The sequence below is a fragment of the Odocoileus virginianus genome, chromosome 31 (genome assembly GCF_023699985.2).
Source record: "Odocoileus virginianus isolate 20LAN1187 ecotype Illinois chromosome 31, Ovbor_1.2, whole genome shotgun sequence".
In the NCBI taxonomy this organism is placed as follows: Eukaryota; Metazoa; Chordata; class Mammalia; order Artiodactyla; family Cervidae; genus Odocoileus; species Odocoileus virginianus.
In genome coordinates this window covers 31914759-31939147 of record NC_069704.1, presented here as the reverse complement: position 1 = coordinate 31939147, position 24389 = coordinate 31914759, and the positions used below count along the sequence as shown (strand labels likewise).

The 24389-nt window shown below is 37.8% G+C and overlaps 1 protein-coding gene across 6 annotated transcripts in view; it reads right to left on the bottom strand.

The window, feature by feature from the left end:
• Positions 1-24389, bottom strand: part of AGTPBP1 (ATP/GTP binding carboxypeptidase 1) — a 205940-nt gene that overhangs the window by 38642 nt on the left and 142909 nt on the right. For all 6 annotated transcript variants that reach the window (XM_070459534.1, XM_070459537.1, XM_070459538.1 and 3 more), the window contains one exon: positions 2861-2948. In XM_070459534.1, the coding sequence (XP_070315635.1) occupies positions 2861-2948 (88 nt within the window). The remainder of the gene's footprint in view (positions 1-2860; positions 2949-24389) is intronic.

The window sequence follows — 24389 nt, the reverse complement described above, 5'->3', positions numbered from 1 at the left end:
GAAGTTGACCAAGCTTCTAAATATGAGTTTAGAAAACTGGTGAGAGAGAAGAATTTAGAAGAATTTATTAACACCACAGAGATGCAATCAGCAAAATCCAAAATACGGGAAATCTAGCATGACAAATAATCTACTTTCTTCAATAAATAAAAGAGAAATTTAGAAATCGAGAAAGAGGAAGCCTATAAAGTAAGAGACTTGAGGGATGTTATCAAGAAAAATCAAATGCAATGTGTGGTCCTCTGGTTGGTCTGATTTAAACAAACCAACTATAAAGTTACATTTATGAGACAAGTAAGTCTGAACACTGACTGGATATTTTGTCACATTTAGGAATTTTCTTTGCTGTGCTAACGGTATTGTGGATAGACTGCCTTAAATATGTATCTCTAAATGAAAAAGACTTTTGAAGTATTTATGGATAAAATGTATCTGAAAATGCCTTTAAAGATTCAGGGTGGAGGTAGGGATGAAAGCATAGCTAAAATAAAACCATGTGTTGATAATTATTGAAACTTAGAGATCAATACATGGGGCCTCATCATCCTATTATTCACTTTTGTAAATGTTTGGAGATTTTAATGATAAAAAAAAGTTAAACTATATTACTTTCCAGACTTTAATATCACTGATATATGATGACTTAATTTCTACCAACTTAATTTCTAAAATTCCAAATCACCTTAATTATTTAAGCCATGAACTGAAGAAAAGCCATGGCCTAGAGATTATTTACTCATGCACACAGACATTTAAGGCAGATCACATCCTTAGAACTACCCTGGGATCAAGCTTTCTAATGTAATCTTATGAGATTAAAGTTTGTAATTAATGAAAATAAAAGAACATCGACCTAAAAAACAGTATAGTTTTCACTAACTTAGCCATTATATCAGAGAAGGAAATGGCAACCCACTCCAGTATTCTTGCCTAGAGAATCCCGTGGACAGAGGAGCCTGGTGGGCTGCTGTCCATGGGGTCGCACAGAGTCGGACACGACTGAAGCGACTTAGCATGCATGCATGCATTGGAGAAGGAAATGGCAACCCACTCCAGTATTCTTGCCTGGAGAATCCCAGTGGATGGAGGAGCCTGGTGGGCTGCCATCTACGGGGTCGCACAGAGTCAGACACGACTGAAGCGACTTAGCATCAGCAACAGCAACAGCCGCTATATCTTGAATAGATACTCAATGACAAGGTGCCAAGAGTTGAGGAAAATGCAAAAAAGGTACAGAAGTAGATCTTACCAACTCTTTTCCCCCAAAAGTTTAATATCTATTTTGGGGGGGGTATCCATGCCACCACATTACAGCTATGGATTTTGTAGGTTATATTTTCTCATATACTCATGGAAGGTAGTTTTATTCTCATTTTACAGATGAGACAAACAAGCAGCAGAGGACAATGCAAAAACAGCAGTTTTTAATCTCCTTATCTAGATTTCAGGCTTGAGGAAAGCAACTGGAGTGGTGTGTGTTACACAGAAAGTGGTTAATAAATATCTGTTGAATTAGCCCGAATTCCAATTCCAGATTTAGAAGTAGCCAAAAGAAACAAATAAAAACTAAAGAAACAAAAATCCTTGCCATCACCTCTTACACAGAAAAGAAAAACAACCCGAGATGCTCACCATTCACTTTACAATGTAAAAAAGAAAAGCATTCATTGATGATTTTTATTGAGTAGAAGCATGAAGGAAATAATACTTTTTGAAAATCACTGTTTCACCCTTTAACATTTTAAATCAATCTGCCAAAATCTAACCAAGCACTTCCCAAACAATCACTGCTCCACTTCATCTTAAAAGGAAGATATAAATGATGAGGGTGTATTTTTATAATAGCCTAACATGAAAAGAAATATGAAAGTTATTCAGGTGAAAAAGAATTACATGTAACATTATACTTCTGTTCCTCATTTATTTCCTATTTATTTTGCTAAAAACAATGGGGGGAATTCTACTGAAATTAATTCCAAGGAACATTTCTTTCTTAGAAAGTATAGCAGTTAATCTAGGTTTTTCCAAAGCCCTATCTAAATCATTAAAAACAGCTTAATTTTAGAAGTCTTCATCTACCTTATAAAACTATAAGAAAAGGAATACTAGCACTAGTTAAGCACAATACAAAATACTAAAAAGTCAAAATCCACTAAACAAATCTCAGGATTAAGATTAATAAGAGCAAAGAAACAAGGATGTTAAGTGCATTCAATAGCAGACAGGAGTTATCTTGAAATGTATTACATGCAGAAACAGTAAAAATGGAAAGCAAAGCATATGATAATCCTAGATTACTTAGTCATGAAGTTGAAGAATAATCCAATTATGCCACTAAAGCAATAAATGATTTCTAGCACTTACTTCTAACTTGATAAACAGATTACCTGTTTGAAGTCAAAGTTGAACTGGCTAAGCTGAAGCAACCTAACTATAGAATACATCTCCAACTAAAACACTGGAAGTTAAAATGAGGTAAACATTTGTGTGAAGAAAAAAATTATACTTAATATCATCAGAACAACAAAAAACCACCGTAAATTATTTCCTAGAGTTTCTAATTTCCATCTTCCTCAATGAGGTTCCCAAAGTTTTACAGCTATAAAAGAGCTGAGAACATATCTAAATGGGAGAAGCAAGACTGGACATATGTCTGTCTACAAAACATATTTTATTGCCACTAAATATACCCCCTAAAATGAATCTCAAATTATAAAAAAAGAAACCTTTTCTGTTAGAAGTAATACTAAAGCATATCATAAATCAGAGAACACAGTATGTCTTTTATCCCTAAACCGAAATAGGATGAACTAATATTTCCTTCTATAAACTGCTGTCCTATTATTGTCAGAATACTTACTTATAGTAACAAATGTCAGTCCCCACACGAATCCACCATGGTCTAGCATTTAACGCTTCCTGAACCGAATACATGAGTGGTTGCATACCTATGATAGAAAGAAAAAAAGAGAGAAAACTCTTTTCAGAATTTTTAAGTTAAAAATTAATCCTGTCATTTTAGAAAGCACTAAACATTCATGAAAGTTAATGAATATACATTTTGGTATTTCAACATGTATTTTTAAAAAATCTTGAGATGTGTGTGTGTGTATGAACACACTCAGGAATGTCTGACTCTTTGTGACCCCAGGCTCACCTGGCTCCTCTGTCCATGGCATTTTCCAGACAAGAATCCTGGAGTGGGTTGCCATTTCCTACTCCAGGGGATCTTCCCAACCCAGGGATTGAACCTGTATCTCCAGTGTCTCCTGCATTGGCAGGCAGATTCTTTACCACTGAGTCACCTGGGAAGCCTGAGATCTTTCATGAAGATCTAAGAACTGATGCTTTTGAACTGAGGTGTTGGAGAAGACTCTTGAGAGTCCCTTGGACTGCAAGGAGATCAAACCAGTCCATCCTGAAGGAAATCAGTCCTGAATAGTCATTGGAAGGACTGATGCTGAAGGTGAAACTCCAATCCTTTGGCCACCTGATGCAAAGAACTGACTCATCAGAAAAGACCCTGATGCTGGGAAAGATTGAAGGTAGGAGGAGAAGGGGACGACAGAGGATGAGATGGTTGGATGGCATCATGAACTCAATGGATGTGAGTTTGAGCAAGCTCCAGGAGACAGTGATGGACAGGGAAGCCTGGAGTGCTGTGGTCCACGGGGTCACAAAGAGTTGGACATGACTGACTGAACTGAACTGAAATTAATGAATGATATGTTTTATTTCCAATTTAACTAAAATGAGGTTACAACCTCAATGAGTGAAAAGTCATTTAACATTCTGCTATTACCTTTTCTATATTAGATCTATTATATACAATATATCTAATTATATATATACATATTACACAAAAAATTACATACACATAATATATAGTATATAAAAATTATACATATATTCCTCAGAACAAGTGAAAAAGAATAAAGTTAAGTATTATCCCCCCTCCAACTCTCCACAGATTCCCATTTACACCAAGGTAAGGAAAACAATGCCATTGAACTGGCATGACTGTTTTCTTCCAAAACAACAGGTGTTTACACCATGCAGAAGGAGGGAAGGGAGAAGGAGGAGGGATGGTTAGCAAAAGCAGGATTAAATATATACTATATTTTCTTAGGTAGTTTTAGAAATATACTTTCACATACACTTTAAAATCATTTTAAAGGTTTCCAGGTTTCCAACTGGAATTAATGAAATTTATATGCTAATTTTGGAAAGGTTCACAATTTTTATTGAGATCTGGCTCAACTTTTCTTAAATTATAACCTAAAGATACAATCACCTTTTTCATTTTTATGCTACAGAATCATTATCTTAAACTTACCTCTGAGTATTTTTATTAGTCTTCAGTAGTTTCTTGGGTTCTCTAAGCACGTAAATCATATCACTGGCAATTTTAAAAATTTTATCTCCTCTTTTACTATTTGCAACAGTTACTTTACTTTCTACTTTTATTATATTTCGAGAAATGAAACAATCACAAAGACTATTCAGAATACAGTGGTAAGAACAAAGCTATCCTGCTTATAATTTAAATAAAAATATCTTGCCATAAGATACAATATTTGCCAATAAAGAGCTAATACTGAATAGTTCCTATGTGCCAGATACTTCTCTAAGTATTTTTATACCTTTTAAGTCACTAAATCCTCACAACAACCCTCTGTGGTAGGTGCTAGATTTCTTCCCACAACTGGAGCAGTTTCCCCCATACTTCTTATTACACTTAAGTGTTTTTAATTATTTCATTAAATGATTTTTCAGCATCCACAAACAGAATCACATGGCATTTCTCCTTTAGTCTGTTGATGTAATAAATTGTGTAAATATGTTTACTATTGTGAATTATCCTTGCATTCCAAGAAAAAGCTTTTCTCTTGCTGCTATATGATGAAATTAGCTAGATTTCACTTAGAAATTTTGCATCTAAAACTTGGTCTTTCAAAAAAAAATTACCTTTACCAAGTATTGATGTAATATTACACTAGCTCAAGAAAAACATATTTAAAAGGTATCCATCATTTATTGGAATAAGAGAAAAATCTATTTTTAGAAGTAAATACAAATCAGTTGGAATATCATCCTGATATGGTGACTAATAAATACATTTTTAATTTCCTTTTCAACAGCTGTAGTCTGTTCATTATCTCTAGTTTTTTCAGCAGTTCAGTATTTCTGTTTTGTTCTATTTGTCCTATTTGTTCTATTTCTATCTCATTTTCAGCATTTTTTTAAATTCTCTTACTTTCTTTTGGTTTTATTTTTTGTTTTTCTAGTATTTTGAGTATTTTTAATACTTTTAATTAATACTCAAAATATCTTGAATACATTTTCAGTACTTGAGTAGTAACTTATTTTCAGTCTTTTTATTTTAAATAATGCAGTTATTAAAGGCATTCAGTTTTCCTCCAAAGAGCAGTTTAGCTATGTCCCATAAGGCTATAGAGTTCTCCTTTGCTGTACTTTCTAGATCAAAGCCATCCAACTGAACCTCCTGCCAGAATGGAAATGTTCCATACCTGCACTGTCCAGTGTGGGGGCCACTAGCCTGTGTGGCTACTGAGCACGGCAAATAAGCCTATTGCCTCTTAAGAACTGAATTTTAAATTCTTACAACAACTGTCTTTTAATCATGCTGTATTTCTTGGAGATTTTGCTCTAGCTATGTGAGTGCCATGTGGTTATGGTTATTATATTGTATAAAGGTCAGTGTTCTGTACAGCAAATGAAACCACCAACAAAATGAAATGGCATCCTAGCAGGAGAAAACATCTGCAAATCCTAAATTGGACAAAAGGTTAACACCCAAAATAAATGAAGAACTCCTACAGCTCGAGAGCAAAAAACACACAAACAACTGAAAAGTGGACAAAGGATCTGAATGGACATTTTTCCAAAGATATACATATGGCCAACAGGTAAAAGGAAAGGTACTCAACATCACTAATCATCAGCAAAATGCAAGTCAAAACCACAATGACATTTCACCTCACACCCGCTTGAATGGCTGTTATCAAAAGGACAAAGAAGTGTTGGTGAGAATGTAGAGAAAAGAGAACCCTTGCACATCGCTGGTGGGACTGTACATTGGTGCACTCACTGTGGAAAACAGTATGGCAGTTCCTCAAAAAAGGAAAAAAGAACACTAGCATTTGATCCAGCATTTCCACTTCTGGGTATTCTTAAAAAACTAATTCAAAAAGACATATGCAACTCCTTATCGTGTTTAATGCATCATTACCTACAGGAGCCAACACATGGAAGGAACTTAAATGTCCACTGATGAACGAATGGATAAAGAAGTTCAGTTCAGCTCAGTCATGTCTGACTCTGCGACTGCCATGGACTACAGCTTGCCAGGCTTTCCTGTCCATCAACTACTCCCGGAGCTTGCTCAAACTCATGTCCATTGAGTTGGTGATGCCATCAAACCATCTCATCCTCTGTCATCCCCTTATCCTCCTGCCTTCAATCATTCCAGGCATAAGGGTCTTTTCTAATGAGTCGGTTCTTTGCATCAGGTGGCCAAAGTATTGGAATTTCAGCTTCAGCATCAGTCCTTCCAATAACTATTCAGGACTGATTTCCTTCAGGATAGACTGGTTTGATCTCCTTGCAGTCTAAGGGACTCTGAAGAGTCTTCTCCAACACCACAGTTCAAAACCATCAATTCAGAGGAGGAGCCAAGATGGCGGAGGAATAGGACGGGGAGACCACTTTCTCCCCTACAAATTCATCGAAAGAACATATGAACGCTAAGCAAATTTCACAAAACACTTCTGATCACTAGCAGAGGACATCAGGCGCCCAGAAAAGCAGCCCATTGTCTTCAAAGGGAGGTAGGACAAAATATAAAAGATAAAAATGGAGACAAAAGAGCTACGGACAGAGACCCGTCCTGGGAAGGGAGTCTTAATAGAGGAAGTTTCCAGTCACCAGGAAACCCTCGCACTGGCGGGACTGGGGGAAGTTCTCGGCAATCTAACTGGGAGGAAAAATTAAACAAGGCCCACAGATTACAACTCCCAGCAGAAAAGTACCCCAGACGCCCGCACCCACCAGCAACAAGCGGGGCGGAACGGAGAGGAGCCGGCGGCATTGCTTAGGGTAAGGACCCGCCCGAAGACCCTGAGAGCAATCAGAGGGAGCTTTTTTAAACTGTGGGATAGCAAGGGTCAAAATTAACCAGCCCGAACACACTGCCGGCGGTTCGCAAAACAAAGGGACTGAGAAACTCCAGAGAAGAGCCGGCCCATCCCCGCTGGAGGTAGGAGGCAGGGGGGAGGGGAAAAGGGCAAACTCAGCCCCTGAGAAGCCACCCCCTCCCACACTGCAAACAGGCCCCCGGTTCCTATCTAAAGACTTCCTGAGACCCGACTGGCGGCGCGCGCTGGGGCCGCGAAGGGAAAAAGCGCGCCGTACCCGGGGAGAGTGCGCCCAAGCCTCTGGCTGCCTGGGCCGCTCAATGCGGAGGGAAAAGGCGCGCCTCATCTGGGGAGAGTGCGCCCAAGCCTCTGGCTGCCTGAGCCGCTCGACGCCGAGGAAAAAAGCGCGCTGCACCCGGGGAGAGTACGCCCAAGCCCCTGGCTGCCTGAACCGCTCAGGCCGGGAAAGGCACAAAACGCAGGCGCAACCGAATCCGCGCTTTTGTGGAGTACCCGAAAACTGGAACCACACTCAGCGCAGGGCCCGCTCCATGTAGAGCAGCCGGGAGCCTGAGCCGTGTAGACGGGGAGAGCACTGATGCCCGTGAGCAGGGCAGGCCCAGTGTGGCCGGAACACGGTGAGTGCTATCCACACGGAGCGGTATCTGTCTGCAGCGCCCCGCCCTCCCCGTAGCAGGACTGAACTGAACTAGCGAACGTAAATAAGAGATCACCTCCGCCCGCCTGTGTCAGGGCAGAAATTAGACAACAAAGATATGGCAAACAGAAGCCAAATAAACAAAGGGAACCGCTTCAGAAAGGACCGCTGCAACAGATTAAAATCCCTGAAGGTAACACCGACTACAACGGAAGGGGCCTATAGATATCGAGAAGTGTAAGCTGGAAAGAGGAGCTATCTGAAATTGAACTGAACCTACACTGACTGCAACAACTCCAGAGAAATTCCTAGATATATCTGTATATATATTTTTTTAATTAAAAAAATTTTTTTTCCTTCCTTTTTTATTTTTTCGCTTTTATTTTCTTTTAAAATTCCCTATTACTCCCCCATTACTCCTCAACTTTCATTTTCATATATTTTTACGATTTTTTTAATTAGGGAAAAAATTTTTTTTTCTTGTTTTTCTCTCCTATTTCCTTTTAAACTCCTCTAATACTCCTCTATTATTCCTTAATTTTCATTTTCATTTCACTATAACCTTGCCAAAAAAAAGAGAGAGAGAGAGAGAAACCCTATTTTTAAACCGAACTTCATATACATTTCTAAATTTTTTGTGTGTTTTTGTTTTTGTTTTTAAATATTGTACTTCAAAGAGTCTAACCTCTACACTAGATTTTTAATCTTTGTTTTTCAGTATGTGATATAAATTTTGGACATTTAAAAATCGAATATTCAGTTTCCATTTCTATTCAGGAGTGTGGTGATTACTCTCCCACTTTTGACTCTGTTTTCTACCTCAGAACACCTCTATTTCCTCCTTTCCCCTTCTCTTCCCAATCCAACTCTGTGAATCTTTGTGGGTGTCTGGGCTACGGAGAACACTTTGGGAACAGATAACTTCGTAGATCTGTCTCTCTCCTCTTGAGTACCCTTTTTCTCCTCCTGCTCACCTCTATCTCCTTCCTCCCTCTCCTATTCTTCATGTAACTCTGTGAACCTCTCTGGTTCTCTCTCACTGTGGAGAATCTTTCCACCATTAACCTAGAAGTTTTATTATCAGTGCTGTATAGTTGGAGAAGTCTTGAGACTATTGGAAGAATAAAACTGAAATCCAGAGGCGGGAGACTTAAGCCCAAAACCTGAGAAAACCAGAAAACTCCTGACTACACGGAACATTGAGGAATAACAGACCATCCAAAAGCCTCCATACCTACACCAAAACCAACCACCACTCAAGAGCCAATAAGCTCCAGTACAAGACATACCACGCAAATTCTTTAGCAACGCAGGAACATAGACCTGAGTATCAACATACAGGCTGTCCAAAGTCACACCTAACACAGAGACCCATCGCAAAACTCATTACTGGACACTCCATTGCACTCCAGAGAGAAGAAATCCAATTCCACGCGCCAGAACGCTGACACAAGCTTCCCTAACCAGGAAACCTTGACAAACCAATCGTCCAACCCCACCCACTGGGTGAAACCTCCACAATAAAAAGGAACCTCAAACCACAAGAATACAGAAAGCCCACTCCAGACACAGCAATCTAAACATGATGAAAAGGCAGAGAAATACCCAACAGCTAAAGGAATATGAAAAAAGCCCACCAAGTCAAACAAAAGAGGAGGAAATAGGGAATCTACCTGAAAAAGAATTTAGAATAATGATAATAAAAATGATCCAAAATCTTGAAAACAAAATGGAGTTACAAATAAATAGCCTGGAGACAAAGATTGAGAAGATGCAAGAAATGTTTAACAAGGACCTAGAAGAAATTTTAAAAAATCAATTAAAAATTAATAATGAAATAAATGAGATCAAAAACACTCTGGAGGGAACCATGAGTAGAATAACAGAGACAGAAGATAGGATAAGTGAGTTAGAAGATAAAATGGTGGAAATAAATGAAGCAGAGAGGAAAAAAGAAAAAGGAATCAAAAAAAATGAGGACAACCTCAGGGACCTCTGGGACTATGTTAAACGCCCCAACATTCGAATCATAGGAGTCCCAGAAGAAGAAGATAAAAAGAAAGGCCATGAGAAGATACTCAAGGAGATAATAGCTGAAAACTTCCCTAAAATGGGGAAGGAAATAGTTACACAGGTCCAAGAAACCCAGAGAGTCCCAAAAAGGATAAACCCAAGGCGAAACACCCCAAGACACATATTAATCAAATTAACAAAGATCAAACACAAAGAACAAATATTAAAAGCAGCAAGGGAGAAACAACAAATCACACACAAAGGGATTCCCATAAGGATAACAGCTGATCTATCAATAGAAACTCTTCAGGCCAGAAGGGAATGGCAGGACATACTTAAAGCAATGAAAGAGAATAACCTACAACCTAGATTACTCTACCCAGCAAGGATCTCATTCAGATATGAAGGAGAACTCAAAAGCTTTACAGACAAGCAAAAGCTGAGAGAATTCAGCACCACCAAACCAGCTCTTCAACAAATACTACTCTAGATCTTCTCTAGACAGGAAACACAGAAAGGCGGTATAAACGTGAACCCCAAACAACAAAATAAATGGCAACAGGACCATACCTATCAATAATTACCTTAAATGTAAATGGGTTGAATGCCCCAACCAAAAGACAAAGGCTGGCTGAATGGATACAAAAGCAAGACCCCTATATATGCTGTCTACAAGAGACCCACCTCAAAACAAGGGACACATACAGACTAAAAGTGAAGGGCTGGAAAAAAATATTCCATGCAAACGGAGACCAAAAGAAAGCAGGAGTCGCAATACTCATATCAGATAAAATAGACTTTCAAATAAAGGCTGTGAAAAGAGACAAAGATGGACACTACATAAAGATCAAAGGATCAATCCAAGAAGAAGATATAACAATTATAAATATATATGCACCCAACATAGGAGCACCGCAATATGTAAGGCAAATGCTAACGAGTATGAAAGAGGAAATTAATAGTAACACAATAATAGTAGGAGACTTTAATACCCCACTCACAACTATGGATAGATCAACTAAACAGAAAATGAACAAGGAAACACAAACTTTAAAGGACACAATGGACCAGCTAGACCTAATTGACATCTATAGGACGTCTCACCCCAAAGCAATCAACTTCACCTTTTTCTCAAGTGCACACGGAACCTTCTCCAGAATAGATCACATCCTGGGCCATAAATCTAGTCTTGGTAAATTCAAAAAAATTGAAATCATTCCAGTCATCTTTTCTGACCACAGTGCAGTAAGATTAGATCTCAATTACAGGAAAAAAATTATTAAAAATTCAAACATATGGAGGCTAAACAACACGCTTCTGAATAACCAACAAATCATAGAAGAAATCAAAAAAGAAATCAAAATATGCATAGAAATGAATGAAAATGAAAACAACAACAACCCAAAACCTATGTGACACTGTAAAAGCAGTGCTAAGGGGAAGATTCATAGCATTACAGGCCTACCTCAAGAAACAAGAAAAAAGTCAAATAAACAACCTAACTCTACACCTAAAGCAACTAGAGAAGGAAGAAATGAAGAACCCCAGGGTTAGTAGAAGGAAAGAAATCTTAAAAATTAGGACAGAAATAAATGCAAAAGAAACTAAAGAGACCATAGCAAAAATCAACAAAGCTAAAAGCTGGTTTTTTGAAAAAATAAACAAAATTGACAAACCATTAGCAAGACTCATTAAGAAACAAAGGGAGAAGAACCAAATTAACAAAATTAGAAAGGAAAATGGAGAGATCACAACAGACAACACTGAAATACAAAGGATCATAAGAGACTACTACCAGCAGCTCTATGCCAATAAAATGGACAACTTGGAAGAAATGGACACGTTCTTAGAGAAGTATAACTTTCCAAAACTGAATCAGGAAGAAATAGAAGATCTTAACAAACCTATCACAAGCAAGGAAATCGAAACTGTAATCAGAAATCTTCCAGCAAACAAAAGCCCAGGACCAGATGGCTTCACAGCTGAATTCTACCAAAAATTTAGAGAAGAGCTAACACCTATCTTACTCAAACTCTTCCAGAAAATTGCAGAAGAAGGTAAACTTCCAAACTCATTCTATGAGGCCACCATCACCCTAATTCCAAAACCAGACAAAGATGCCACAAAAAAAGAAAACTACAGGCCAATATCACTGATGAACATAGATGCAAAAATCCTTAACAAAATTCTAGCAAACAGAATCCAACAACATATTAAAAAAATCATACACCATGACCAAGTGGGCTTTATCCCAGGAATGCAAGGATTCTTTAATATCCGCAAATCAATCAGTGTAATACACCACATTAACAAATTGAAAGATAAAAACCATATGATTATCTCAATAGATGCAGAAAAAGCCTTTGACAAAATCCAACATCCATTTATGATTAAAACTCTCCAGAAAGCAGGAATAGAAGGAACATACCTCAACATAATAAAAGCTATGTATGACAAACCCACAGCAAGCATCACCCTCAATGGTGAAAAATTGAAAGCATTTCCCCTGAAATCAGGAACAAGACAAGGGTGCCCACTCTCACCACTACTATTCAACATAGTTTTGGAAGTGTTGGCCACAGCAATCAGGGCAGAAAAAGAAGTAAAAGGAATCCAGATAGGAAAAGAAGAAGTGAAACTCTGTTTGCAGATGACATGATCCTCTACATAGAAAACCCTAAAGACTCTACCAGAAAATTACTAGAGCTAATCAACAAATATAGTAAAGTTGCAGGATATAAAATTAAAACACAGAAATCTCTTGCATTCCTATATACTAACAATGAGAAAACAGAAAGAGAAATTAAGGAAACGATACCAGTCACCATTGCAACAAAAAGAATAAAATACTTAGGAGGATATCTACCTAAAGAAACAAAAGACCTATACATAGAAAACTATAAAATACTGATGAAAGAAATCAAAGAGGACACAAACAGATGGAGAAATATATCATGTTCATGGATTGGAAGAATCAACATTGTCAAAATGGCTACACTACCCAAAGCAATCTACAGATTCAATGCAATCCCTATCAAACTACCAACGGTATTTTTCACAGAACTAGAACAAATAATTTCACAATTTGTATGGAAATACAAAAAAACCTCGAATAGCCAAAGTAACCTTGAGAAAGAAGAATGGAACTGGAGGAATCAACCTGCCTGACTTCAGACTATACTACAAAGCCACAGTCATCAAGACAGTATGGTACTGGCACAAAGACAGAAATATAGATCAATGGAACAGAATAGAAAGCCCAGAGATAAATCCACGAACCTATGGTCACCTTATCTTCGACAAAGGAGGCAAGGATATACAATGGAAAAAAGATAACCTCTTTAACAAGTGGTGCTGGGAAAACTGGTCAACCACCTGTAAAAGAATGAAACTAGAACACTTTCTAACACCATACACAAAACTAAACTCAAAATGGATTAAAGATCTAAATGTAAGACCAGAAACTATAAAACTCCTAGAGGAGTACATAGGCAAAACACTCTCTGACATAAATCACAGCAGGATCCTCTATGACCCACATCCCAGAATTTTAGAAACAAAAGCAAAAATAAACAAATGGGACCTAATGAAACTTAAAAGCTTTTGCACAACAAAGGAAACTACAAGCAAGGTGAAAAGACAGCCCTCAGATTGGGAGAAAATAATAGCAAACAAAGCAACAGACAAAGGATTAATCTCAAAAATATACAAGCAACTCCTGAAGCTCAACTCCAGAAAAATAAATGACCCAATGAAAAAATGGACCAAAGAACTAAACAGACATTTCTCCAAGGAAGACATACAGATGGCAAAAAAAAAAACACATGAAAAGATGCTCAACATCACTCATTATCAGAGAAATGCAAATCAAAACCACAATGAGGTACCATTACACGCCAGTCAGGATGGCTGCTATCCAAAAGTCTACAAGCAATAAATGCTGGAGAGGGTGTGGAAAAAAGGGAACCCTCTTACACTGTTGGTGGGAATGCAAATTAGTACAGCCACTATGGAAAACAGTGTGGAGATTTCTTAAAAAGCTGGCAATAGAACTGCCATATGACCCAGCAATCCCACTTCTGGGCATACACACTGGGGAAACCAGATCTGAAAGACACACGTGCACCCCAATGTTCATCGCAGCACTGTTTATAAGAGCCAGGACGTGGAAGCAACCTAGATGCCCATCAGCAGACGAATGGATGAGGAAGCTGTGGTACATATACACCATGGAATATTACTCAGCCATTAAAAAGAATTCATTTGAATCAGTTCTAATGAGATGGATGAAACTGGAGCCCATTATACAGAGCGAAGTAAGCCAGAAAGATAAAGACCATTACAGTATACTAACACATATATATGGACTTTAGAAAGATGGTAACGATAACCGTATATGCAAAACAGAAAAAGAGACTCAGATGTATAGAACAGACTTGTGGACTCTGTGGGAGAAGGCGAGGGTGGGATGTTTCAAGAGAACAGCATTGAAACATGTATATTATCTAGGGTGAAACAGATCACTAGCCCAGGTTGGATGCATGAGACAAGTGCTCGGGCCTGGTGCACTGGGAAGACCCAGAGGGATCGGGTGGAGAGGGAGGTGGGAGGGGGGACCGGGATGGGGAATACATGTAAATCCATGGCTAATTCATTTCAATGTATGACAAAATCCACTGCAATGTTGTAAAGTAATTAGCCTCCAACTAATAAAAATAAATGGAAAAAAAAAATCATCAATTCTTTGGCACCCACCTTTCATTATAGTCCAACTCTCACATACATACATGACTAATGGAAAAACCATAGCTTTGACTAGATGGACCTTTGTCAGCAAAGTAATGTCTCTGCTTTTTAACATGCTGCCTAGAAGATGTGGTATGTATAAAATGCATGACCCTGTGTGTACACATGTGTGGGCACAATGGAGAATTATTTAGCCATAAAAAAGGAAATTTTGCTATTTGTAACAACATGGATAGACCTTGAGGACGTTATGTTAATAAATGAAATAGGTGAAAAAGAAAGGCAAATACTGTATGATCTTACCTATGTATGGAATCTTTAAAAAAAAAAACTCACAGAGGACACAATAGAGGCTTCCATAGGTAGGGGGTGGAGGGGTTTGTGAAAGTGTCACGAAGTATGAACTTCCAGTTACAAAATAAGTAAGTCATGGTGATATAGTGTAACTAGACTTACTGTGGTGATCACTTTACAATATATACACGCTGAATCATTATGTTACACACCTAAAACACGGTCTACATGCCAATTATATCTCAATGGAAAACGAAGGTTTGGGGTTATAATAGCATCTTCAAGGACTGCAACTTGTAAATACACAATATCTTGTGCTTTTAACCCTGAAGTATTCTTTGTCAGACATTAATACTACCACATTTCCTTTATTTGCATTTACCTATTAAACCTCTGCCCAATCATTCATATCAGCTTTATCATTAATATACAAATATTAATTAAAAGATTGAGGGCATGAAGAGAAGGGGGAGACAGAGGATGAGATGGCTGGACAGCATCAGTGACTCAATGGACATGAGTCTGAGCAAACTCCAAGAGATAGTGAAGGACAGGGAAGCCTGGTGTGCTGCAGTCCATGGGATCGCAAAAAGTAGGACATGACTTACCACCTGAACAATAACAACAATATACACATACACACATATTCTCCCCATCTTGAAAAGTGTATAATTTTCATTTTCTGATTTTTGAGGTCATTTTGACTTATAGTTTAATAATGACAGATATACATTTAATTTCATTCCTTCTCCCCTTCCATTTTATTTTCTTTCTACTATTCACTAAATTTTTTTTCCTTGTTTACACCTTCTTATTTTACTTACTTGGTTACATTTTCCACATTTTCTTTTCTTCTTCTGTCATTTGGAAGCTTTCTATTGTGCTTTTTCAACTCCATTTCTCATCCTCACAATTATGATTAACTTTATGTGTAGACATTTCTCTAGCACTATATTACATTAAATAAATAAGCAATCCAACCAAGATAAGTTAGCTTTCACTCCTCTCATATCATTCCTTTTAGAACATTTCACCTAACACAATTTATAGATTCTAAGTCTTCTATCTTGATATCTTTTTCATTTATCTTTCTCAGCGAGGGTTCAGGGTAGTATATTTTCTTAATTCTACACACACGAACATGCAGTTTATTGGCAGTGACTAACAAATGACAGATTTTGCAAAAGACATTTGGCTCTCCTCTGGCTCCCACAGATGAGGGTCCAATACCAACCTGTTTTTCACACAGAGAACAACACAGTGATTAAGAGCACACAGTCTGTAACTAGACTATCTAGGTCTGAACTCCAACTTCACTATGTGCTACATGCATGATCCTGGAGGTTACCAAACCACTCATGCCTTCTTTTTCTCTTCTGTAGATAACAATCGTACTGGACTGTTTGTTGTCTGAATGAAGGGTATCACTTTAAGTAGCACTTAAAGAAGCCCTGGCACATGATACATTTTTCAATAAATGTTAGCTGTTATTACTATTATTTAAGTCCTGCAGCCAGTTCTACACCTGAAACTCAAATATTTCACTGGTATGTATAAAAGATTCCTGTCTTCTTTATTTCTTTCTAGGAGTCAGTGAGTCATTTCAAACCAAAATTTCAACCTCTTCTAGGCAGACAAAATTCTTAATAAATGGTTAATTATAGTAAGGTAGAACAAGGTTCAGGCTGAGGTCAAAGGGTATAACAGATTTATCTGAAGTGTTCTAATTTTATATAAGACAATGTATTCTGTTATTACTTTTAAAATGATAGTTAATTCTGGTCACAGTGAAGGGAGCTATATTTGGAAATTCTGATTATAATGAGGATCATCTGAACAAAACAGGGTGCCCCAGTAAGAATCAATCAAATGAGGTAACTCAAATTGAACAAACCACCATCTATTAATACTCAGGTTGATACAGAGAGGCCATATTTGAGTAACTTATTTAACCATTAGCCAAAGGATAAACTTTAATGTGTATAACATAAATACACTAAGAACTGTCAAGCTTGTCACTTGAATACAATCAAAATATTAAATTGCCAGAGTGAAACCAACATCTAATGGCACTGGCCTCTAATAATAACCACATAAAGGCTTAAGTTTTATTAAGCACATGCTCAGTAACAAGGGCAGATACAAAGAAAGACAAGATGTTTTAGGCCCTAATCATTAAATGTATTGCGAATCACAGACAAAATTTTCAAGTTAAAGCTAACACTGTAATTTAACACATGAGGGGAAGCTACGTTAATCTGAAGGTATCTACCACAAGCTGCATATGTTATTAGTAACTTTACAGAGAAAAAAATACATGCTTCTAATATGGCAAGTATTATAACAGAAAGTCATACTAAAAATAGGAAGATGAGATTCTTGGTCTGGAGGATAATGGTGGCCATATGAATCGGAATCACTCTGTACATCCTCACAAAAACAAATAAAGTCAACTAGTACAAATAAAAGCACACATGCTCAGGACTGCAGCATTACTAGAAGACAGAATGTAACAGACTTCAAGTTGCTTATAGGTAGAAAGATGGACAGATAAACCAGGGAAGTGGAAACAAAGTAGACTGCAGGCCAAAAACTACTAAGTAAGACAAGGAATTTTATAAAATCACAATTCACAGTGAAAAATAATATAGCAAGACACAGTCTCTACACACCAGAAAAGAACAACCTATTATATAAAGCAGAAACTACAGGAAACACAGAAGAAAGAAACATACTACTGACAGACTCTTAACACTCCACTCTCCTTACAAGACAGACCAACTGAACAAAAGTTAAGAATATTTATATAGCTCTAAGTAACATAATTGATAAGGCAAATTTTATGTAGGTATGTTGAACACTATACCCTGATAGTAGAGAATGCACCTTCTTCTTCTATGAATATGTGGAATATTCACATAAATTGCTCATATATTAGGGCAGAAGGAAATGCCAGTAAGTTCCATATAAGAGAAACATTACAAACAAAGCCCTCTGATCACCATAGAAAATGGAGCTTGAAATTAAAATGAAAATAAACAAAGAGGGCGGATAACCATGCAGAGACAAGGGAGACAGGTTGACTTTGGTGTCAGACCTTGAACGGAGTAAGGGGGGCATCTGCCCAAAAATGCAAAGGACAGACTGTTAAGTAAACTGGAAATGATCAAATAAGTAAATATATTAAGAACAGTATAAGTCAAAATTCTCCATTTTGGAGAAGGAAGCTGAAAATATGGAAAGAAAACTAGAATAAAACCTGTGCAACTGAAGGTATCAGGGTGAACTCATGGAGGTACTATGTAGGCAAATGTGTGTATGAGCATAACATACACACACAGAAATAAACATACACATGTTATACATCACTACTGATGAAAATTTTTACATACACGCTTGTATATACAAATATGTTCCCCAGCTCCTTCCATGGACAGGTCCAATAATAATGTACACACTATGCATGCACAAAAATAAATATAAATTACTACCAAGGAAAATTTCTACATAAATGCTTGTATATACAAATATATGTTCCCCAGCTCTGTCCATGGACAGGTCCAGTAACAATGTACACACTAGGCACAGAGATCTTATTTTTAAAATATTATTCTCCACTAAAACAAATCAGGGCTCTTTGAAGAAATGACTGCTTCTAGGCTGGGGCAAAGAAAGGCAAAATAAGCCCTGGGCATCTTACGCCAAAACACAAGAACGCCCATAAAGAATGACAGGGACATGTCAATAGAACACACAACCCAGCATGAAGGGATCACAATGGCCAAATCCTGGGCAGCTGAAACACCAAAATAAATACTGATAGCAGCAAACTACAGCCCACTGAGTAAACAGAAAACAACTCTATACTGATATTAACATGCAGAATACTTACTGATTACAAAGAGAAAAAAGGTGACTTTACAATGGAAAAGTCTGGGAGACAACAACTTAATCAGGTGATTAAATTATTACTATCAACAATAAAACAAAATCTTGTGCCACCAACACACAACATCACGATTGTGATGCCTCCACCACAAATAGCTGACTTGTCATGAGGAACATGAGACATCTCCAAACTGACAACCACTTTACAAAACAAGTACTTTCATTTTCCAAAGTGCCAAGGTCGTGAACGTTAAAGACCGCAAACTGTTCCTGACTAAGATAGTCTAAAGAGACTTGACAACTAAATACAATACGTGGTTTGAGCTGAATTTTTGTGCTATTAAGGTCACTGATGAGAAAACAGGTGAAAAATTAAATGAGGGTCTAAAGATTAGATGGGGTTCATATATCAATGATAATTTCCTGATGTTGACAGCTTTCCCACAGTTATATAGAAAAATGCCATGCATAAAATACACTGAAAATGTTTTAGAATGATGAGGCATCATTTTTGAAGTCCAACATGTAGTAAAGGATACAACTTTTCAGTAAGTTTAAAACTATTTCAAAATAAAATATTTAGAAAAAGATGATCTGTGAACTAGAGCCTTCTTGACATATGTTTGTGCATGTCATTTTAAGTTCCTAATAGGATCTTCATAGTTCATTCATCCATTACCTCATTTATTTAACAAATACTTACTGAACATCTACTAAATGCCTCACTATAAACACAAAGGCCAGCAACAGAGATACTGTCCCTGATCTTGTGAAACATACAATTTAGTGGGGGAAGGGTACACAGTAAGGAAAGGTATTAATCAGCCACATACAAAAACAATATAGAATCGTGAAGAGCGCCCTAAAGGAGAAAATGACATGCAACATTTATTGAAGGGACTGACTAATCCTATATGGGGAGTCAGGGAACAGAAAGTCAACAGAAAGCTCAGCTCAACTTCCAAGTATGGAATTAACTAACATGAGCAAGATGGGAATGCTAGAGTTGACTCCAAGATTCTTTTTTGCTGCCTGGTTCCATATATGTTCAATTTATATAAGGGAGTGGTTAAAAATCTTCATATACTTTGGAGATACTGGGGAGCAAGGGCAGGGAGAGAAGAGGGAGCCTGTGAGCATAGCTCTCTGAATTACTAAAACACAAGACTGCCATCTAGTGTTAATTTGAGCAAGCCCTTTTTGAGTAAGGTCAGTGGAAGGGACAGTGATAATGTAATAACGGCTGTCGGTGTATACAGTGATATGAATTCATAAACACAAATTCACAAATAAGATCACCCATTGAAAGAAAACTATAACTAACTAAGAAAACTAAGTATTTAATATAATCACATAAAAATTCTCCAAGAAAAAGGCAACTTGTGAAACAAAAGAAACTAATTCTGCTCTTTTTCGAGGGACCTACTGACAAAGAGCAAGACCTCCACTGGGCGTACCTGCTAGAAGAACCCAACGTTTAAACACTCCCCCAAGCAGCATGTCTCAACAAAGAACAAAAGAAACTTACAATCTCCTAATTAACTTCCTGACTTCAATCATGCATGGCAATCAACTACATTCTTCCAGCTGAAGACATTTCCACTGCAAATATTTTCAGCCATCACTACCATCCCTGAAGTGAATTCAATATGAATCTCATGACAGTTAATTACATAGCTAATTATCATTTCTTAAAATGTTGAATTCTCATTTATTAAATGTCGGTCTCTTCCTTCTAAGTCTATTGAAACCAGGCAAACCAAGATTTGCTGTATGTTGCACTAATCTAACAAAACTAGTATTAGGGTTCATTTAAAAATTACATCTACCATAAATGAAAAAAAAAAAAAAATTACATCTACCAAACAGCTCCTCCTACAGCTTCTACCAACGTCCTAGTTAAGTACTTACAAGTATAGGAAAATAAAAGAAGAATGGCAACAGATAACGTCCTGTCAGAATCTGGAAGGAATCTCTACTAATCTTAAGGCAGATGGAGCAGGACTGAGAGAAATCCAGTTCAGGATATGCCTCACAATCTATTTTCAAATACATATTTTGGTTTTACACAGTTAAAAGAAGTGTTATACTACACTGTGAAGGTTCTTAAAGAATAACACATGAAGAATATAATGAATAAAAATAGAAAACATAAAAAAAATCAATTATAAGAACCTTAAATAGGCCAAAATTACATATTAAAAGGCAAGGGTCAAACAACAAAATGCAACCTCTATTTACAAAAATAATGAGCAAAGACGCATCAAATTCAAACCAATATAATTATAATTCTAGACCAAAGATAAGGAATAGAAAAAATGTGACTGTTTTATACTGTTGATGTGCATGTGTGTGTTCAGTTGCATCCAATTCTTTGCAACCCCACAGATTGTAGTCCACCAGGCTCCTCTGTTCATGGAATTCTCTAGGCAAAAACACTTGAGTGGGTTGCCATTTCCTTCTTTGGGGTATCTGTCCCACCCAGGGATCAAACCCACGTCTCCTGAGTCTTCTGCACTGGCAGGTGGGTTCTTTACCACCAACAGGTATACACAAAACACAAAGAGAAGATGGAAAAGTTATAAAAGTCTATGTGCCAAATGACAGCACATTAAAATAGAAAGCAACATTTTTTTTAAGTTGACAGAAAAGGGGCTTCTCTGGTGGCTCTGTGGTAAAAGAATTCATCTGCAATGCAGGAGACATGGGTTCGATCCTTGGATCAAGAGGATCCCCCGGAGAAGGAAATGGCAACCCACTCCAGTGTTCTTGCCTGGGAAATTCCACAGACAGAAGAGTATAGCGGGCTACAATCCATGGCGTCAGAAGAGTCAGACATGACATAGCAACTAAACTACCACACTGACAGAAACACAGTAGAAGTGAAAGGCTGTTTAGCTTTCTTAAGCAAACAGACAATATAAAAACTAAAAAGGATACCGAAAACTGAATAAACAGGTTTATAACAATACATTTAACAATTTATCTTAAAATTATGTTGCCAACAGAGAATACATATTTTCCAAGAACCCATGAACACTAACACTGATCAGATGTTAAGCCATAAAATTACCCCAAATCATAAATTTCACATCTACAAACAAAACTGATTAAAACTTGAATGCAGTGACAAAAATCATAACCAAAATAACCAACTAAATATGTAACGAACCCTTTTCTAAGCAATTACTGGGCCAACAAGGGTATCAAAATCACACCCAATTAGAAGCCACCTATAAAATAACAAGGAGGTCTTAGTATCAAAATCAGAAGGGGAGTGGGTATGGAATTAAGTTGTAATAAAAAACAAACTGAAAACCTAAATGCTTACAGGAGAGTTCCAAACATGGCAGAACTGAAAGGCCCCGAGCTCACACACCTCTTCTCAGAAGCACACCAAAATCAAAACTATTTGCAGAACCACTGATGAAAAAGACCAAAGCCTACCAGAAAAGATCTTCTACAACTAAAGATATAAAGAAGCAGCACAATGAGATATGTAGGAGGGGCAAAGTCATGGTGTAGTTAAGGTCCATGCCCCTCAGTGAACAATTCGCAAACAGGAGACTGCACCTGCTGAGGTTCTCTTCAAGGAGAAAGGGGTCTGAGCCCCATATCAGGCTCCTTAGCCCCGTGATCCTACACCAGGAAACAAGATTCAACAATGTCTGGCTTTGAAGCCTAGTAGAGCTTAAATTCAGGGGGATTGGAGGGCTGTGGAAAACAGACTGTAATCCTGAAGGATGTACGCAAAGTCTCACATGTTCCAGGATCCAGGGAAAAAGCAGTCGTCTGAAAAGACCCTGGGACAGACGCAACTGCTGATCTTGGGAAGTCTCCCAGAGATACAAGAGGCAACTGGAGCTCATTCTAAGGACACATACACTGGGGGCAGCACTTTTCAGGTGCTCATTCTACCAGGAAGACACTTGTGCTGGCAACTATCATTGTGGAATTCTCCCTCTAGCTTATTAGTCCCAGGACTCAACAGTCTACAGACATCAGTTCTGGGACACCTGAGGCCAAGCAATTAACAGCTAAGACATACCCCTGCCCACCAATAGGCAGGCTGCCTTAAGCACCCCTGAACCAAAAAAGCTGCCCCAGACATGCTTATGCTGACCGGAGATAGCCCCACACATCAGCTCCAAAACCTGGCTTCAGCCACCGTTGAGTGAGTACCAGCTCCAGGATCTCCTAGACCCCAACTCTGACCACTAGTGAGCCAGCACGAGCCCTAGGATCCCTGGGGTTCCACACCCAGCTGTTTCAGGATCCAGCCCCACCAATCAGTGGCTAGCAGCCTCTGCACAAGGCAGGGCCTGGCAACCAATGAGACCAGGGGCCAGCGACACCTGCCATACCACCCACAGTGGTCAGCCCACCACCACAGAAGGACTCAAAAAGCCCACACAGGAGGCACCTCTAGAGCACACAGCTCTAGTGACCAGAGAGAAGTCTGCTGCTGAAACACACAAAATGTCTCCTACAAAAGGGTACTTTTCCAAGGTCCGGAAACATAACCAACATACCAGATACATAAAAACAGGAACTTGGGCAAATGAGGTGACAGAGGAACATGTTTCAAATTAAGGAATAGGATAAAATCCCAGAACTAAGTGAGGTAAATATAGGCAATCTACCCAAAAAAGAGTTCAAGGTAATGATCATAACAATGATGAAAGAACTCAGAAGAGATGCACAGAATAAGAAATTACAAAGGTTTTTAACAAAGAGCTCGAAAATATAAACAACAACCAAACAAAGATGAAGAATATAATAAATAAAATAAAAATTACAATATAAGGAGTCAACAGCAGACTAAATGATACAGAAGAGTAGATCAGCAACCTGGAAGACAAAGTAGTGGAAATCACTGAAGCTGAACAGAAAAGAAGAATAAAAATTAAGGACCATCTGAGACCTCTGGGGCAACATCAAGCACACACATTATAGGGATATAAAAAGAAAAGACAGAAAGGGGCAAATAACATATTTGAAGAAATTATAGCTAAAAACCACCCTAACAGGGAAAGGATACAGATATTCAGGTCCAGAAGCCACAAAAAGTCCCAAAAAGAATCAACCCAAGGAGGATCACACAAGAAGCAAGGAAAAAGCAACAAGTTGCATAAAAGGGAACTCCCATAAGGCTATCAGCTGACTTTTCAGCAAAAACCCTGCAGACCAGAAGAGAGTGGCATGAAATATTTAAAATGATGAAAGAGAAAAACCTACAATCAAGAATACTCTAGCTGGCAAGGCTCTCATTCAGATTTGATAGAGAGATCAAAAGTTTTACAGACAAGAAATAGCTAAAAGAGTTCAGCACCAACAAACCAGTTTTACAAGGAATGTTAAAAGGACTTCGCTAAGTGAAAAAGAAAAAGCAACAACTAGAAATAAGAAAATTACTAGAAGAAAAAACTCATCAGTAAAGGCAAACATAAAGTAAAGGGAGTAAGACAGACATGTACAGAGCAAGTAGAAAGGTTAAAAAACAAAAGCAGTAAAATCAACCTATATCCACAATAAGCAGTAAAGGAATACACAAAACAAACAGATGCAAAATATGATATCAAAAACGGTAATTGTGAGGAGAAAAGAATACAAATGCAGGGTTGTTAAAATGC